This window comes from Sebastes fasciatus, chromosome 10 (assembly GCF_043250625.1).
Source record: "Sebastes fasciatus isolate fSebFas1 chromosome 10, fSebFas1.pri, whole genome shotgun sequence".
Lineage (NCBI taxonomy): Eukaryota > Metazoa > Chordata > Actinopteri > Perciformes > Sebastidae > Sebastes > Sebastes fasciatus.
In genome coordinates, this window is record NC_133804.1 from 13,865,090 (window position 1) to 13,883,569 (window position 18,480).

Sequence of the window (18,480 nt, forward strand, 5' to 3'; positions counted from 1 at the left end):
TAATTAAATAACTGCTCCTCTTCAAAGGCAACTCTTTGTGTTGCACCGTATTGTCTTTCTGTGTCGAAATTGAGAAAACATTGGATTGCAGCGGCGCGGGGCGGAAAATGTTTCTTACAAGGTCAAACCAGGAGCAGCACAAATAGACCCAATAAACATGGCTGTTTTCTTTACCCTGTCAACACCACGTTGTGAAGGGGCTATAACCATTTAATCCTCGTGCAGGCGTAAGCAGCGCTCAATCAATGTTGAGGGAAACAAAGCAATAAAGAGCGGCCTCGGGCCTAACCTTTAAAAAGACAACTAAAATCAAATTAATTTACTGGTCAAAAGGTCAAAATGTACAAAACTATTAGTCCCGGCCCACCTGCTTTAAAATTACAGGCCTGGAAAGACTTGACAGCTACGTGAGTGGGATATTTTTTTTCGCCATCCATCTGCAGGGAGTGGACTTTTCCCATTTGAAAGATAATTTGGTGGCGATAGCACATCAAACCAAGCAATCTCTCAGGCTGATAGTTGGGAAATTGAACAGATGAGGAAGCCTAACCCTCATGCATTTTGCATTTGGCCCCTGTTCAACTACTGTGGCCTCGGAGAAAGCTGGGAAAAGGAGTGGGGGGGGGCGGAGCGGGTTCATTTTTGGAATGCCTGAGGTGTTGCGAGAGCCCCGAGCCGCTCTGTCAGATGTAAAACATGGCGTGACCCTTCCCTAATGCGAGAGGTTCAACCTTTTATGGAGCACAACACATATGGAGCTTGTTGTCTCGAACCGCAAACCACCACTTAGCGTGTTGATTCTGCAGCAGATTTTCTCAACTGTGTGAATTTACAATGTGGCATATTCATCATACACATCAAACATGAACATAATTACACAATCACTTCAAAGGCATACAATCTTTCATTCATCAAAGTGATTACAGTGTGTTTGCCATATGGACTCATTGTTCTCATGTACCTACCTCTGTTTAGCGACTGTAAGAGAGACAGAGAGAGAGAGAGCGTTCTAGGCTAAGCAAAAGAGGGATTAATTGCAGTGAACAGCACTGAGAAATGATTTCATTTTTTTCCGTCTCAAGATGATCACCAACTCTCCCCAATTCTTGAGGCTGCATTCGACAAATTCACTCACAGCCGAGCGTCCTGACGCAGCGTTAAGACTTTGAACTGGGCAAGAGCTGATGAGTTCACAACGGGTTGGTGATAACCTTGAGACAGAAAAATGAGATCTCCTCTCATGTTGAAGTTCCTTGCAAACTGTCATGTAATCAGTGAGGTCTCAGTACTCACCCCATAGACCAGTTCACCCACCATCCCGTTCCACGTCTTGGTCTCGGGGTCTCGGGCTCCGTACTTCCCATCCATTACTATAGACAGTTTGTACTTAATTCCAACATGTTTGGCAATCTCAGATGCTAAATCGACGCAGTAGCCTTCATATCTGTCATTCCCATCCAGATGCATATAATTTTTCTTGTACATCACATAAGGAGCTTCCTGTTGGTTCAAACACACGCTGGTTTATTCACTCCCATGCCCTGGCACACAGTCAGTTATACAGAAATATGCATACATGCACTCATATGTGTCCACTCACACACTCACAGAGAGATTCATCATAGTATAAGCTGCTATAACCACATCCATGCAGTCATGCATGTACAGATGATGCCCCGCGAATGCACAACTAGTACTCTGATAACAGCGGTGCGATTGCGTGGTCGCGCCGCTTTCATCAAGCCGTGGCAGCCAGCAGACACCAAGCACCAATGCACCCAACCCCATTTTTTAGCCCAATGGTGCAACTCTGTAAAGAGGGGTTATGAGAAGGGTGTTTTTTAATTTATTTGTAGGAGAAGACGGAAGGCCAGCATGAGTTTTAGTAGGGCTGGGAGTCATTGGTGGGCGAGGTGTGGGTCAGCTCAGAGGTGGGTGGGAATGGGAATGGGGATGGGTTTCATAAGTAAATGCCAGTGACAGGAGAGGGATCAGAGAGTGCCCAGAGTATCTCAACATCGTCAAGCACATTGCACCAATGCGCAGTTTAAAGGCTGTTTCATTCCAAAAAAAAAAAAAGAAAAGAAAAGAAAAAAAGCTGTTATTTGCTTTCCAGAAAAATGCAAAAAAAAATACTCCATAAATAAAATAATTACATGAGGAGAGCAGGAGCGTGCTAGTTTTTCCTCTCCTTTTTTTTGGTGCAGCTCGTCTTTTCTCTCTTACTGAGCACATCATCATTATCAAACAATAGGACCGCTCAGGAGAGCAGGCATTGTCATTACAGCCACACACAATTAGAGTGCAAGTAGGAGAGCAATGGTTTGTTTGTTCTGTGCTGAACGTATCCCCTCCTCACCTTGGATCTATCGAGTGTTCTCCTCCAGTTAACACATGTTAACTCCTGACTGTATTCCTCACCTAGAGACGTTAAATGTGTCCTGCTGTGCTATGGAGTGATGCCGGATTACGCCTTGGAATACAGATGATCCAAAAATCCATAAATACCAGCGATCCTTATGGCTTTCTTTATCATTTTAATATGTTTGTTTGCAACGAATGAGGTGCTGCATCAGGTAATTATAATACCATTATACGTACAGTCAGTTTATTTGCAATGGGAGCTAACCAATAAGCCTCACACATTTAGTTCAGTAAATACAGCTGAAAGGATATTTTGTTTGTTTATCATACTTTGGTCTGGGAAAATTCCCAGGAAATGACTCCTCCTAAATCACAGACTGGAAGTTATACTTCAACACAGAACACATGTAGGAGCAAAACAAAATAGATTGGAGAGGCGATAACAACGGAGAACACCACGCCTGCTTATCCCTCCTCCAATACTGTTTATTTTGCTTTGCCCAGCTCGAGAAACCATCGCAGTATCATCCTCTAGTCATTCGTCGGCCAGTCTATCCCAAGTGTCATTGAACATTTACTTGATGAGGACAGACAGGTCTACTTACGTATGCGTACTGTATGTTTTTTTTTTTGTAACTGATGGAGTCAACCATTATCATTTATACCATTATTGTGATGTCACTGCTACGACAGGCCACTGAAGTATGGAAAATCAAAATGCTTTGACACCCACACGGATACAGTTGAAACACTCCCCCGCGCGCCGGACCGACTGTTTCAACGTGTAGTGAGTGGATGGAAAGCAAACACAAAAAAGATGTGGTTCTACCCGCCCAGGACAGAATGTATTGAACTCATTGGAATCAACACCATGACCTTGAGTGGCAGAATACGTGACACATTTAAAACTGCGTGGAAAGTGTACCATAATAGTAGTGACCACAATCGTTCGGTTTTCCACTGAGGAGTCGTTGGAGACCTGCGGGTCCATAATATTTACAAAGCGCGCGTACTCGTTCCAGTACCCGATCTGCAAAGAGAAAACGGCGGTTAGTGATGCATTCCAGCACGCTGACGATTTGCAATACATGTAGCAGACACGTCTAAGTATTACTGTTATGATGAAGGGCTCATTAAAACAACACTGCATATCCCAGAGGCCCTAAAGCAACGAATGAGCAGAATGCTAAAGATGTGATCCAAGCATGGAATAAACAGTTGATATCTCTATATTCAACATGCAGTTAGTGTCATGATCAAAGATATTATGAAAATATACTACAGCTTTTTATGATCTACATCCGCTCCAATAGCCAAATGTGCAGGAACTGAGCTGCACGAGCATACGGCAGACAACTTCAATCCCCCCCCTACCTGCAGCTCCCCAGGTTTTATAGTAAATAATTGATATTCAGGCCTGTGAACTGCATACACGTTTAATAATTTAACATAATATTCCAGTGGCTGCACAGTTCCTTCTGCGCGGTACGGCCGCTGCAGTTTCTCTGTACTCTGCTGTACAGATGCTTAAGTCAAACCAATGTCAAGTGTTTGTTTGCCCATCTGAAATAATGGCTGCTCTGGCTCGCGATGAAACGTGTTGCGTATGTTTGCTGCCAATAGTCTAACTGTTGCTGGCTAGGATTCTCCTCGTCACATATGGTCTGCATTTTTTTTTTTTTTTTTGCCTCAGATCTTTTTAAATGCTCGGGCCAGACAGGTGTACAACAGTGCAGAGTTTTTAAACACCAAGTGGAGGCGCTAGAAAGCAGCAATCTTCTCAGCTCCAAACTGTGGTTACAGTTATGGCCAAAAGTTAGTGTACACTTTCCAGACTGGAGGAAGCTTTAAATGTTTATTCCCCCGCTTATGTCCGACAGTGATATTTGAGAAGTGCTGCCCCCGGGGGGGATGAGAAGACCGCGGGGGAGCTGTGTCACCGCTCCAGAGGCAAAGTCCTGGTCTCACCCTGAGCGGCTGGGACAGATATCAGCTCATACATCACTCGTGACAGTCACAGTTAAGAACCTTCATCCTCTAACTGTCAGTGGGGCGACTGGGGCTCCGGGTCCTGACAAACTGCTGCCCCGCTTGTCTCATCTTCCCTCGCTCCCTCACTCTCTCCCCCCTGACCTCCTTTACTCCCACTCTCTCTCTCTCTCTCTCTCTCTCCGTCCTCTCAGTTTGGCTGCGAGGGCTGTGTGATGCTAACTGAAGTGTGGGCTTCAGAGGCCTGGGAGGCAGGCGGCGTAATCACACGTCCTATCAGAGCTAACGAGAAATTCACAGCTGTCGCTTGGAACTCGGAGAGGTTATGAAATAAAACCAGAGGTCATCATATGGTACCGGTTATAATGTGAATGTACCGCCGGGAATTACCATTTTGAAGAGAAGCCAGAGGAATTCTTGGATCCCCTTTTATAGTAATTGGTTATCTGAATGGTAATTACTGTCAGGAGAGGACCAAAAATCCTATCTGCGCCATCACATGGCAAGGGAAATGGTCTTATATCATTCTTTTGATATGGCAGTTTTAGCTATCAGATCGCGGGCCGTGTGTGATTTGTGTGGCTTGTGATGCTTGGGATAGCTCATCAGTGCTGCTACCTAGCAGAGGTAGAGAAAGGCAATTAGCATTACTCTGCACTGTCCTGTCAGCCCCGCTGGTCCCACATGACTGCAGAAGCCCTCAGTGCTGTAATAAACGGAGGTAGAGGCTCGTTTGATTTTTTTTTCTCCACACAATCAGTTCTCTCAAAGAAAAGACATGTGGCCAACATTCACTGAGTTTCAGCACAGGTGATCAATAAACCATTTGAAATTACATGTTGGCCAAATTCCATGATTTTGACAACGTAATGAACCGAACCCTGATGTGTGCCAGCTGTTAGCTGCTGTTAGCTTGCTAAAGGGTGTTTGATCAGGTCTGGATCTGACAGATGACGGATGAGAGTTGATAGAGGTCACCGCTGCGACTCACCTTCCTCGGCCCACCTGTTTTCATCTCATAAACATCTATAGTGTAGTTGATCCTGCGGCCGTAGTTGTCAAACTGGATGTTCCCGGTCATACCGTGCACTTGGACCTGCCACAAGGGACAGACAGACATAGACAGACACAGGGGGAATGTGTAATAGCCATCACTTTGCATACATAGCTGATATTAAGGTGCTCGTGTCCATGGAGCTACTGGAGTGCGCGCAGTCTGTTAATCAAATGATGAACTGGATACGCTTTAATAAAAGATGTAGTTTTATGGTAATGAGGGCCTGGATTTGAGTGAGCTCTGTGCAGAGATATCTGGGGGCAGGAGGGAGGAGAACAGCTCGGCGCTCTCGTCCCTTCTCTCTGTCACTTTCCATCTTTATCACGCTCTCGCTCCCTATCTCTGCTTCACTTCTTCTAGCCTCTTCTTTAGTTATCAGCTTGCCACTCTCTCCCTCACTCTCTCTCTCTCTGTTTCTCTCTCCCACCCCCCCCTACCGTTTTGAGAGCTCTCTCGATGTCGATGCCTTGGCTCCAAGGCACGGCTGGATTGGCCAGGCAGTCTCCAGCGCTGCCCCGGCGAGAGACGTCCACGCGCTGGCGCCGCAGGTACCTAAAGGCCTCCGCTATCACCAGGATGGCATCATGGGTCAGAGCTGAAGTGTACTGTACAAAATCAAAAAGAGAGCAGAGCACACTGTGAGACAGGAACACATGGGGAGAGGCAGGAGATGAGATAAGATTACTGGTTTTGTAGCAAAGCCTTTACAGGTTTATATATATATAGTTTTATACTGTGCAAAGACTGCGTAATATGTTTTGTAAGAGTAAAAGTCAAAAGATTAAAACTAGGGCTGTCAATCTAATAAAATATTTAATCGCTATTAAACGCAAATGAATCATATAGTTTTATCTGTTCAAAATGTACCTTAAAGGTTATCTATTACTCTCATCAACATGGGAGTGGGCAAATATGCTTGTTTTACGCAAATGTATGTATATATTTAGTATTGGAAATCAGTTAACAACACAAAACAATGACAAATATTGTCCAGAAACCCTCTCAGGTACTGCATTTAGCATAAAGAATATGCTCAAATCATAACATGGCAAATTCAAGCCAACAGCTGTCAGTGTGTCAGTGTGCTGACTTGACTATGACTTGTCCCAAACTGCATGTAATTATCATAAAGTGGGCGTGTCTGTAAAGGGGAGACTCGTGGGTACCCAGAGGACCCATTTTCATTCACATATCTTGAGGTCAGAGGTCAAGGGACCCCTTTGAAAATGGCCATGCCAGTTTTTCCTCACCAAAATGTTGCGTAAGTTTGGAGCGATATACAGTCCTTTGCGACAAGCTAGTACACGGTTGGTACCAATGTATTCCTTCGTTTTTTTCTAGTTTCATATGATACCGGTATCTTCAGTTGCGTTAATGTGTTAAAGAAATTAGTGGCGTTAAAACAAATTGACGCTATTATCACGTTAACTTTGACTGCTTTAGTTAAAACCACTTTTGGGTAGAACCTTTATATGAATATTCAATATTTTGTGTTTGTATTTTTATTTGCAGTAAAATGAATCACAGTGAAAATCGGGGCAGTCTATGTGCTGCTTTCAGCCTGTGCATGTCAGTGCCCCGCGGTCAGGGAAGTGTGGGTGGAGTGGGTGCAAGCTCTGACGCCTTGCTTCAGATGATAAAAATAGCTTGATTAGACAGATTTGATTAGAAAAGCCAAGACTTGTCTGATGGTCAGGACCTCTTTCAAAACTTTTAGTGCAGAGACGGGAGGTAAGCAGAGCATTAATGTGTGATTTTATCTCCCACGCACTTCCTCTCCAACTTCGCCTGACCTTTTCACCAGGGAGGGTTGAGCCACTTGTTTGTTGACCACTGCACCATGACAAAATCTAATTAAATGCCATTCAAAATCCATTTCTTCCTTGATCATTGTTTAATTAGATGTAAATTGAAGCTGCGATATAACCTTGCCTTGCACCGCCTATCAATATATTGATTGCTGCGAGGGATGCAAAGCAAAGAGGAGGAGGCCAGGGGGTGGGAGGAAGGCAGAATGACAAAGGCAAACAGAGGATGAGAGGAGGAGAAGAAGCGATAGATAGAGAGCACTTCAGAGGGGATGATGATCGTCGTATTCTGCATGCGCAATGAAAGGCCTCGCAAAGCAAAGTACCTTCAGAGGAGTGTTTCGGGCTTCTGGGAATTCTCTTTCATCTAGCCGCTCCCAGCGCTGCATAAACTGCTGCACAATCGGGTTCTCAGGGTTGACTATCTGAAACCCTGAAATGTTGGCTCCACCGGCGAAGACTTTGTCCAGGCTCACATTGGTAAATCCCTGAGATGAGACAAAAGGGAAATGGGGGAAGACAGGATTCATGTCACATGTTTTTCATTTTTAGATTTAACCTGGGGTGAAGCACCACAAAGTATTAAAGCTACTCTGGCAGCGAGCAAGGTGTATTATATTATGAACTCTATAAGAAAGCAACATGTGGTAGCCTTTACACCCACATCTTCACACTTTGTGTTGTTGGCTTACCTGAATTCATTTACAGATAAACAACCTGCCAGTAGATACTTAAAGGGATAGTTTTGAAGTGGTATGAGGTACTTATCCATAGTCAGTGTATTACCTACAGTAGATGACAGTTGGCACGCTCCTAGTTTGGAGAAGAAGACAGGAGTTACCGCACAGAACAAAGCAATGTACTGCTGTGGACGGGGTCGGCAGCAAAACATATTTTAGCCACCTAAAAGAAAGGCTCACCAAAAAAAATCGATATCACTTTAAATGTATATTTAGAATATTTTTACCGGTTTACCTTGTCGTCAGACAGCCCTTTCCGATGGGAAACTGAAGCTGTCCATCTATGCTCTCGCCAAAGCCACCAGACTCCATGGAAAGAAACAGTAATTTTACCTCGCAGAACGCAACAGTTGCTGGACTACCGCTGCCTCGATCTGTTAGCTTGTTTGTGCTATTGTGTGACTTTGGTGAATCCGAACTAAACCAAAGTCACACACTTATAAACAAACTAACAGCAACCCCCGTGTTCTTCGAGATAAATTTACAGTTTTTTTCAATAGAGTCTGGCTGCTTTGGCGAGAACATAGATAACGGCTTTAGTTCCCCGTCGGAAACATAGACTGTATCGCGGTCTGACGGCAAGGTAAATCTATGAAAATATTCTAAATATAGTGTAAACTGATATTGATTTTTTGGGTGGGCCTTTCTTTTAGGTGGCTAAAATATGTTTTGCTGCCGGCACCGTCCACAGCAGTAAATTGCTTTGCGGTTTTATAACTTCTGTCTGCTTCTCCAAACTAGTAAGTAATACACTGACTATGGATGAGTACCTCATACAACCCCACTTCAGAGTTTGTGAGTTTGTCAGATCATGTAAAAGACACAATATTTGGCTTACTTTTATTCAGATGTCTTTGTCATGTAAAACATTTTCTAATACATTTCAAAAACCTCTGCTGCTCCCGCTGCCTTTAAATGTCCTTCTTCACATTACAGCTGTGACACGGAGTTATTTCTTCTTATGGTCAAATTGCTGTTTTTAAAGTACGGCATTGTGTCATGGCGTGCAAGGACATGTGTTTGACTGCTGCATAATCACATCTTCTAAAGTCGGGGAAAACAGCAGCAGGGGATCAGTGAGTGAGAGAGAGCGGGGCCGGCCTCCACTTCCAAACTCTCATGCTAATATCAAGGCTAAATGAACATTTCCCTCCCCAGAGTGGGAAGGAAAGATGGCTGCCCTCCAAAGACGGTTAAAAAGGTTAAATGCTGTTTATTTATTGCTTAGGACACTCGACTATATGAATATATTCATTTAGGTAAATATGCTATATAGTCTGGCTGTCCGATTGAGATTGATTAAAGCAGCAAACATAAAAAAAGCCCTACATATACACAGTAGAGAGAGAAAAAAGCAAAATATATACAAGTTTTTCATACAAAAGCCTATAATCCACTTATTGTGCATGCACATTTGAGCTCATGGCTGAGACTAAGTCCCATCACATGCAGCAAAAAGCTGGTTCCACACCCTCCCAGGGGAGCGGCTCGGTTATTACTCACAAGATTGGCCAGAATGTAGTGGTAACCACGGCTGTTCTTCCCCAGGGTCACAACCTATGGGAGAAAAACATCGATACAGTAAACCACCCATGAGATGAGAGCCAAGAGCCGCGGCTCGTATAAGTGGTTACAACAATCTCTGTAAATGCACGCAGGACGGAGTTGAAACAAAGCGAAGCGGAATAACAAGAGAGGGAGCGGTTAGAGGAAGTGTTCATTAAGGTGGAGCCGATAATGAGAGAGAAACAGGAACAACGTGGAACCCCCTTAAATATTCTGCTCACTTTGAAGTCGTCGCAGACATTCAGAGTCCTCTGCGACTGCTGGACAGAAGGTAGAAAAACATTTCAAAGGCGTTTACAGTGAGACAGTAAGATGTAGATCTCGCTCTGCTTTGAAAATATCACACCTTCGGAGCATAACAGCATGTTTCAACCCACGCAGCCCGTCTGAAAATAGTAAGTGGTGTTCTAAGCCATTCCATCACTGCAGAACCAACCATATGCTGCCTTTTATTCCAGATTTTCCTTCTTCCTTTTGTTCTCGGACCTCCAGATAAATCAAATAGTGAGACTCTAAATTGTCCTGTCTTCTTTTCTCATTACATGCCGGACATGCTTTTCAACTGGGCCTCTTGAGGTCTGTTATTTATGAGTTTTTGCAGTCTGCTGTGGACGGACTTCTGAGCGAGCTGCCATGCAGAAACCTGTCAACCGCGTCTCGGTTTTCATCTGCGTTCTACAAACACGGCGACACAAGTTTACAGCGAAATCAGCATGTTTGCACATGTTCTGGCTCTGTCACAAAAACAAACTGTCAGTTTATCATCTGTTTGTGTGCGTGTTGGGCCGGGGACAAGGGATATTTGTTACTGTGGATCGTTTACGACATTCCCGCTGAGTAGGGGAGAGTGATGAAATGCAAACGTGTGTCTTCACATCCGAGGCTGCAAAAGAAAAATCTATGAAGGACGTTTCCAGTTTCACCAAGTTCAACTACAATTACAGCTTTTCATTTAGTTACGTTGAAGCTAAACCGATCTGGGCGCACTAGTGCTGTATACAGTAGCGCCAAACAATCATAATGAACCACTTCTTTCCCTCTTTTCGTGGGAATCTGAAGGTTGTCCATGAAGAGGGAAGGGAAGTTGGTGGTGAGGGAGCACAAACACACAAATCCTTTCTCTCACGCTATCAAGCTGCTCGGGTGGGTCAGCTTTCTATGACAGCTTCCTCATCATTAGGGCTTTAAACCTCCAACACTGCAGGATGTCAGACAGAGGGGAAGAAACCAAGAAAGAGAAATAGAAACAAAGAGGAAATGAGCTGATTATAATGCAGAAAAAGCAAGAGTTGTTTTTTTCAGAATTCATCAATCTGCGTCTAATGAGAAAATGACAGACAGCTCCGTGAAAAGAAATCTCTGCAACACCTCTACTGCAGTGATATCACAGCTAGATTGATCCCGCTGTAAGTCGAACTTTCAGACTTTTAGCCGTGCTGCATTTTCTCGGACAAACCCCACAGCTCCTTCACCGTGTGCTGCTAACCTTGACTCGGGCCGTAAGCCTCCTCACACCTGCCCTGGAGCTGGGCAGAGAAAAGCTTCACCCCCCCCACCTGCAGCTCACAGCCAGCCTGGCAAAAGCTACAAGCAGCAACCTTGGGATGAAGCACAGCGAGACACTGATGACACAGAGATACACAGAACCTCCGGCCAGATCGCGCCAACCTCTCCCCTCAGCCTCTTTAATTAGGCAGACGGCGAGTCCCGACTCCAGTTGAGACGGACAGATTTCGCTGTTAGTTGTTGTGATGCACCGCTGATCGCCCCGTCCCTAAATCCCTGCGACACTGCAGACGGTGATAACTATCTTTTAATGGCGCTGATAAGATGTGATTCTCTTGTATTTCCTTGTAAGTCCAATATTATTTGAGCACTATTACCTGAAACAATATTTACTCAGATAAGACATAAGATAATAAATTCTAGCTTACTTGTGTACACAAAATGAGCAGCGGTTCAAACTAGTGCTGTTAAACTGCACATTTAAAGGCATCGTTTTGGGAAACACATTTGTTTGCTTTCTTTTTTGAGAGTGAGATGAGGACACCGATGATAATCTCATGTCTACGGAGCTGAAGTCCAGACATGATAAGCTTGGCCTAACATAAAGACTGGAAATACAGGGTGGTAGTTCAAAAATACTACCAATAACTAAAGCTCATTAATTAACACATGGTGTCTTGTTTGTTTAATCTGCACACAAATAAACTTAAAACTATCAAGGCTAATGTTTTACTCCAGTGGAAAGAAGAGATAGCCGTCCTCCAAAGGTGGTTAAAACGGTTAAATTATATTTATTAGTGTAATTGTGGCTGCATGATTATGGCCAAAATGATAATCGCGATAATTTTGCTAAATATTGAGATCATAATTATTCATAGATTTTAGGTACAAAATATTTTCATCGCAATTTTGCATTTAAATAAACAGAGCTGTCATCTATACTAGTTATTTGCATAAAAACACACAATTTAAATAAATAATAAATAAATGATTGTACTTTTATTTAAATTTTTGCTTTGATTAAAAAATAATTACTGGCATTAGTAGTGTTAATGATGTATTATAAGCTGCTTATAGATAGTTTTAGGAAGCTAAACAGGTCATAATTCTCTCTCTCTAATATCTATTTTATATTGCTGTGAAAACATCTCCTTCAAACAACTGGATTTATTCAAGTTTCTCGCCAAAAACTACATTTTATAAGATTACATTTGAACACATCATGATAGCGTTATAATTTACCATCTCATTTTTACTGAGTAGAGCTTGACACATCATAATATAACTCAATGGAGCCTCCGTTTTTTTTGTGAATGGATTAAACAAATGAATCCCAACGTGTTCATTAGTGAGCTTTAGAGGTGTTGGTAAATGTTTTTTCTCTTTCACTTTGGACAGAGCTTAGCTAGCTGTTCCCCCTGTCTTTAAGCTAAACTAGGCTAATCACATCAGAGTGATGTTAATCTCACTTCCAAAAAAGAGGGTGAATTAAGACTATTCACTAACTTTGCTACTGTGGCTTCAGCTTGAAATGGATATTCACCAAAAGCACAGCCTCGGTTGACTTTGCTATCTCTTTTCGAAAAACTACTCCCCTCCCTGGATTTTCATCATCCTCTATTTTTTGCCTCCCATTCGCCTTGAATCGATTTCTGCTGCTGTTAATCGCCTTTAGAGAACATACATAGTACAAACACAAGCCTACTAACCAATTATTCTGTTTCCCAGTGACACTGACGAGAAGGAATGTGTTTAGTGTGCTTCAATAATGCCATTCCTCTTTTTTTTTTCATACAGTGTACCCTCCTGCACATCGATCCACTAACCGGCTCCACCACCTTTTGTTCTGCTGCTGAAGGAGAGCCAGCATTTTGCAGACTGGAGTTTTCTTTAAAGCCTGATGGGGACAGACAACCAGGATGACCTTGACTTCACCCTTATCCACACTCGGCGTGCCTCGTCACCGCCAGAACGAGAGAGAGAGAGAGAGAGAGACCTAAATGTAAAACTACAGCTACACATTCTCAATAAACGCCAGACCGTTTTTTTCCCTCCAGGTTTGACCTTTCCACTGCGGAGTTTGCCACAACGCAGTAAGAAGCAGACTGAAAATGATAGGTTCCCCAGAGTTTGAAAATATCATACCATTCTCTGAGGCACCGGCAAGATGAGCAAATAATGATGAAATTATTTCTAGCCTCTTCCTGAGCTATGAAAACTCAAACACCAGACTCCTAGCCAAGCTGGTACGGTATATGTCGTTGGCCTTAGGGATGTGAATATTTCAATTAGGTGGTTCATTATTTCTGCAATTAATCTGTATAAAATATCAAACGACCTTCACAGTGTTTTAAAGCCGGAGGTGACCAACCAAAACTCCATACCTCCAACATATAAGATCTACAATGATCTTTGATAAATGACCTAAATGATTAATCAATTATCAAAATTGTCAATGATAATTTCATGTAGATTTAGTATTCCATTAGTCAAACAGTCGTTTCAGCCCTAATTGGCATGGTATAATTATAAAGATAATCAGTGTTTAAGCCATGATTGTCTAGGAGGGGATCTTTGGCCCAGTAGTGCTTTTGTAGGGGCTCACTGCTCCATCCATTGGGTACAATAAACAATAATGTGAAAATTGTACACCGGGTGAGTGCTACACATTTAATTTCTAATTACTAACCACATGGAATTTCTTAGGAAAAAATCATATGGACCAAACATAAGGTGATCAGATATGACTTTTATTTAATGTATTTTAATCAGTACTTTGCCTGATGTCAGTTTCAAAGAATGTATCTGTATCTTTACTTTGGCTCACATTTAGTGAGAATAGCTACCTTAAATAACTTTTTCATTATTCTAATCATTACATTACCACTCAGGGTAATAATAACAACCTGCTGTCATGTCTTACAATTAAAATAAAGATAAAGAAACAAAGATATCAGATATCATCAAGTGAAGCCAACGCAGAAGTGCCTTAAACTTGCATTCTCTCTAACAGCCAGCAGGGGGCGACTCCTCTGGTTGCAAAAAGAAGTCTGATTGTATAGAAGTCTATGAGAAAATGAGCCTACTTCTCACTTGATTTATTACCTCAGTAAACATTGTAAACATGAGTTTATGGTCTCGATCGCTAGTTTCAAGTCTTCTTCAATACAGCATGATGTTCATTTAGTAAATTATGGTTCCATTTAGAGTCACATAGACCATAAAGCAGGGGATGCTTTTGGGCGTGGCTACCTTGTGATTGACAGGTCCCTACCACGGCGTTGTTCGGTCTGGGAGTTGTCCGTGTTTTCGTCTTACAATTTTAACCCTTTCATAGTGTGTTTAAAGTTCACGAAAGTTAATTGTAACAATTTGGTCGCCTAAAAATGTCTTATTCAGCTTTTAGTTGCACCACCCTCTCGTGTCACTTCTGATTGCAAAAAAACAAGATGGCGACAGCCAAAATGACAAACTCCAGGCTTCAAAACGGCAAATGGGTGACATCATGGTGACTACGTCCACTTCCTATATACAGTCTATGGTTACAACATACGGGACAGGACAATTACTTGCGTGGTCTTAAGCTAATTCTAGGTGGTTTTCTTTCTTACAAACCATTTTTGGTCAATTATAACTCACAAAATAAATCTTGATACAGCTTAAAAATGTAAAGATGAAAAGCCTTGATCCCGCCCCCTTGATTTTCTGGAGGATAACTGGACGCAGGGTCGAGGTTGGACATTTTACATTTCTGGCTCAAACCCTAAATAACATAGTAAATCATATTTGCATTAATCAGAGTGTTAATAAAGAGCTGCATTAACTGTTCCTGTAATGTATAAAAGTGCTCCACTTCACACATGAATCATGCTGTGGCAAAGGGGTGAATTAGAGCTATATGCTTTGACACAAAAGGACTTTCCTCTCCTTCAGTCTCCAGTTCTGCTTGGAGGCTCTTGGTAGAAGTGCTCTTGGTGGAGCACTCCCTAATTAACAGCCAGTATAGTGGCTGAGGCTGAGGCTGAGATGCTTTTCTTGGCAGTCACATTATATGGGGCTGAAGATATCAGGGGCATATACCGCTGGCCTCCACCCAAATGCAGAACATTTAAGAAACACCTGAGTCATATTCAAATGATTATGTCTATCATTTGCTCTGAGATACCAGAACAACGCGAGACTTGATACCTCGGGAGGATGGAGTCACTGCAGCTGCATCGTGTTTGTGTGGCAAAACTTGGCTCGGAAACAGCGAGATGTCCTACTCCGCTTTCACTGAAAATGATATGGGGAATTTTTTCATGATTGATAAAGGAATCGGATTTACAGCCTGTACTATTATAAGACCGTGTTCTTGATACAGCTGTAACTACACGTGCAAATCGTCAGGGTCGCAGCACACCGGTGTTAGGCTCTTATTCAGTTGTGGAGTCAGCAGGTCACATTCTGTTTAATGATAACACTATAATCCCATTTAATTCTATAATCGCAGTTAGTAAAATGGCCCTCAACAGCCAAGGTTGGTGCCGGGGATTTAAAGGCACCACGTATCCCCGGCTTCGGAGGGGTTTGGCTATATATATCTGTCAGCCCCTTCTCTCTAGAGATCAGGAGCACCTTTCACGAGACATTAGCTCAATTTCGCGCCTCTCTCCTCTATCTTTCGGAACAAACTGAGTGACATGTCAGGAAGTGTTACCAGAAACAAGAGTCAGCGTAATCGAGGAGGTTTGAATGCCTGCGAGGGTTTTTATGTGGCGATTTCTACAGTACATTTATTCAGATTGTAATACCTCTACTTACATCCGTGCTTGAGCATACAAATGTCATCCCCCGCTTTACAGAATGTTGATATTGCTCCTTTTTTTCACTGTGTCATCCACAACAAGACTGATTGAGCATTTCCTTTTTCATTGCTGACATTTTTCTATCAACTGCTGGCAATCTATCGTCCGTTCTCTCTCCCTCTCTCCCACGACTTCTCATCTCCCATGGTCAGATTTCTTTCCCTTTTCTTGAATTTGATATGACACAAAGATTTCACATTCTATAATACACCCAACTGTGGATTTTTCTCCCATTTCTTCACTCAAGAGCAGAGAGAGGGATACGGAGGATCTCCGATTCTCCATGGGGAGGCAATATGGCCACCTTTCATGCCTCTACAGGCGGCAGAATGTTGTCCTAACAAATCCCCAGATGTACCTCTCTTTTTCTCTCTTTCTGTGAATCCTTTTCACTTCTTATTGTGTATTTTTTTTTTTTCCTGCATGAAAATGCATCTTTGCGGCTGGCAGGGCGCTCGCTGCCTGCCTGTCTTTGAACAGCTTGCGTGCCCTGGGCCTGTCCCAGACGCCGTTCTTTCTTTTTTTCCCCCCCGCCTGCCTCTCTTTACACTAGTGATGAGCAGGTTGTTGCCTCTGAGCAGACTCCAGCACAGAAATCCCGGGAGGAAAGAGGGCCAGGAAGGAGCATAAAGGCAGATATGATGCTGTATGTGCAATTTCTATAGATGGATCAGATTAGGCATGAGCGTATGTGCAGTCAAACACACACGCAGGCACTCGAGGGACCGGCATACACACACTCTGAAAAATCATCATTAAGACAAGTGGTAGCAATACAAAGACGATTATCTTATATTCAATCATAGTTCTTGTTTATACTGCCCCTCTTTAATGCCACAAACATTTTTCTCGACGTATAACATCATAAACCTCGATGGTTCAATGAAACACGTTCGCTGGATATGATTCAGAGAGCAGAGCTGGCAGACGCTCTCCCGTTTTTGTCGTGAGGGAAGGATAGCCATTGGGTTAATTTATCTGCAGTGCAGTATATTGATGGAAAAGTCCTATGGGCGATAAATCCTGAGTGGTTGTTACAGCATAAAATGATAATAGCCCGGGTGTAGCATTCTCCTCAGCATCCCAAAACAAATTTGTCGGGAGACTCGGTCGGCTCTCATACGAGCAAACAGAACGGCGCCTGATGCAGCAGTATGCAAATACTTTCCTCACCGCGTTTCCACATCATGTCAAGTGATAAATGAAGCTAATAAAAGTGACATTCAGCTGAGTGTTCTTACGACTGAAGATGAGGTACATCCAATGTTTTTGTGTGTGTACAGTAGGATGAGGAAATGCTGTCCCACACCTAAGCACAGGTTGTAACTAGAGCTGAAACAATTTCAACATGAAATAAAAGGGCAACAATTCTGACGATCTAAAAATCTGTCTTTTAATGAAACAAAAATGCCAAATATTTGCTGGTTCCAGCAATTCAGAGCCCAACTATAATTGAGGGATTACGATGACGCAGTGGGTCGGAATGCCGTTATCAGCGGTACCTGCTGTATTAGTGCAGTGCACTACGCACTACATAAACAAAGCACAGAGAAACTCAGATTACAACACACACAAAGACAGAGACTTCATTCTCTGCTCAGGTAGACATTACTCCTCTATATCTTTACATAGCAAATAGTTGTTTGCTGCTATATTAATGCTCTGAATTTCGAATTTAGCACCTGGAAAGCCCCTGGAAACTTGGTAAAATTAGTAGTATTTCTCTATTTATTATTCATTAATAGCTTAACCCTCAAACACTCAGATAATCTACCTCATTAGGACTGTGTGGGTGTGGTTTGATCACAATTTGGCTAACAGATTGGGCAACATCTTTTTCCCAGCCGAGATACAGACATGCAAATACAAAAATCTCGATTGTAAAAGTAGCAAAACTGTTGCCAACATTGGCAGGAAATGTGATTATGTAAGACCCTATCACTCATAATAAGAGGCTGATTGAGAAAATACGCTTTTAGGGCCTTTAAAGGTGAGGATTTCTGTGTTTTATACACTTCTAAATTGAATATCTTTGGGTTTTGGACTGTTGCTCAGACAAAACAATACATTTGAAGATGCAACATGGTGGTTCTCAAAATTTGTGACAGTGATTTTTCAATTTATGCCAAAAATAATCAACAGAAAAATCGTGAAAATTGTTAATTGAACCACTGGTTAGAATAAATCCAGTGGAAGAGGAAATACTAAAATGCTTTACCTACATTACTACAGTGTAAAAATACTACAAGTACTGTATATAACAATATACCTTATATTGTAATACAGACAAAGCCAAATAATACTTAAAGTATCAAAAGGTAAGCAGCATTTTAATGCTGTCAGTTAAAAGCTAGGGTGAAGATACTGGCATCATACGAAACTAAAAAACCTAAGAACTCCATTGGTATCAACCATGTCATACTAGCTCATCGCGAAGGAGGCTAAATAACACTCCAAACTTGCGCTAAAGTTTGGCGAGGAAAAATTGCCTTGACCTCTGATCCCAAGATATGTGAGGTAACCACGAGTCTCCCCTTTACAGACATGCCCACTTCATGATAATCACATGCAGTTTTGGGTCAAGTCATAGTCAAGTCAGCACA

General features: G+C 42.5%; 1 protein-coding gene across 4 annotated transcripts in view; it reads right to left on the reverse strand.

The window, feature by feature from the left end:
• The window catches only part of gria3b (glutamate receptor, ionotropic, AMPA 3b), a 98,471-nt gene that overhangs the window by 21,847 nt on the left and 58,144 nt on the right, over positions 1–18,480 (reverse strand). For all 4 annotated transcript variants that reach the window (XM_074648323.1, XM_074648321.1, XM_074648320.1 and 1 more), the window contains exons 5-10: positions 9,462–9,515; positions 7,545–7,706; positions 5,848–6,015; positions 5,345–5,449; positions 3,290–3,394; positions 1,294–1,500 (exon numbers count right to left, since the gene is read on the reverse strand). In XM_074648323.1, coding sequence (XP_074504424.1) covers positions 1,294–1,500; positions 3,290–3,394; positions 5,345–5,449; positions 5,848–6,015; positions 7,545–7,706; positions 9,462–9,515 — 801 coding nt within the window. The remainder of the gene's footprint in view (positions 1–1,293; positions 1,501–3,289; positions 3,395–5,344; positions 5,450–5,847; positions 6,016–7,544; positions 7,707–9,461; positions 9,516–18,480) is intronic.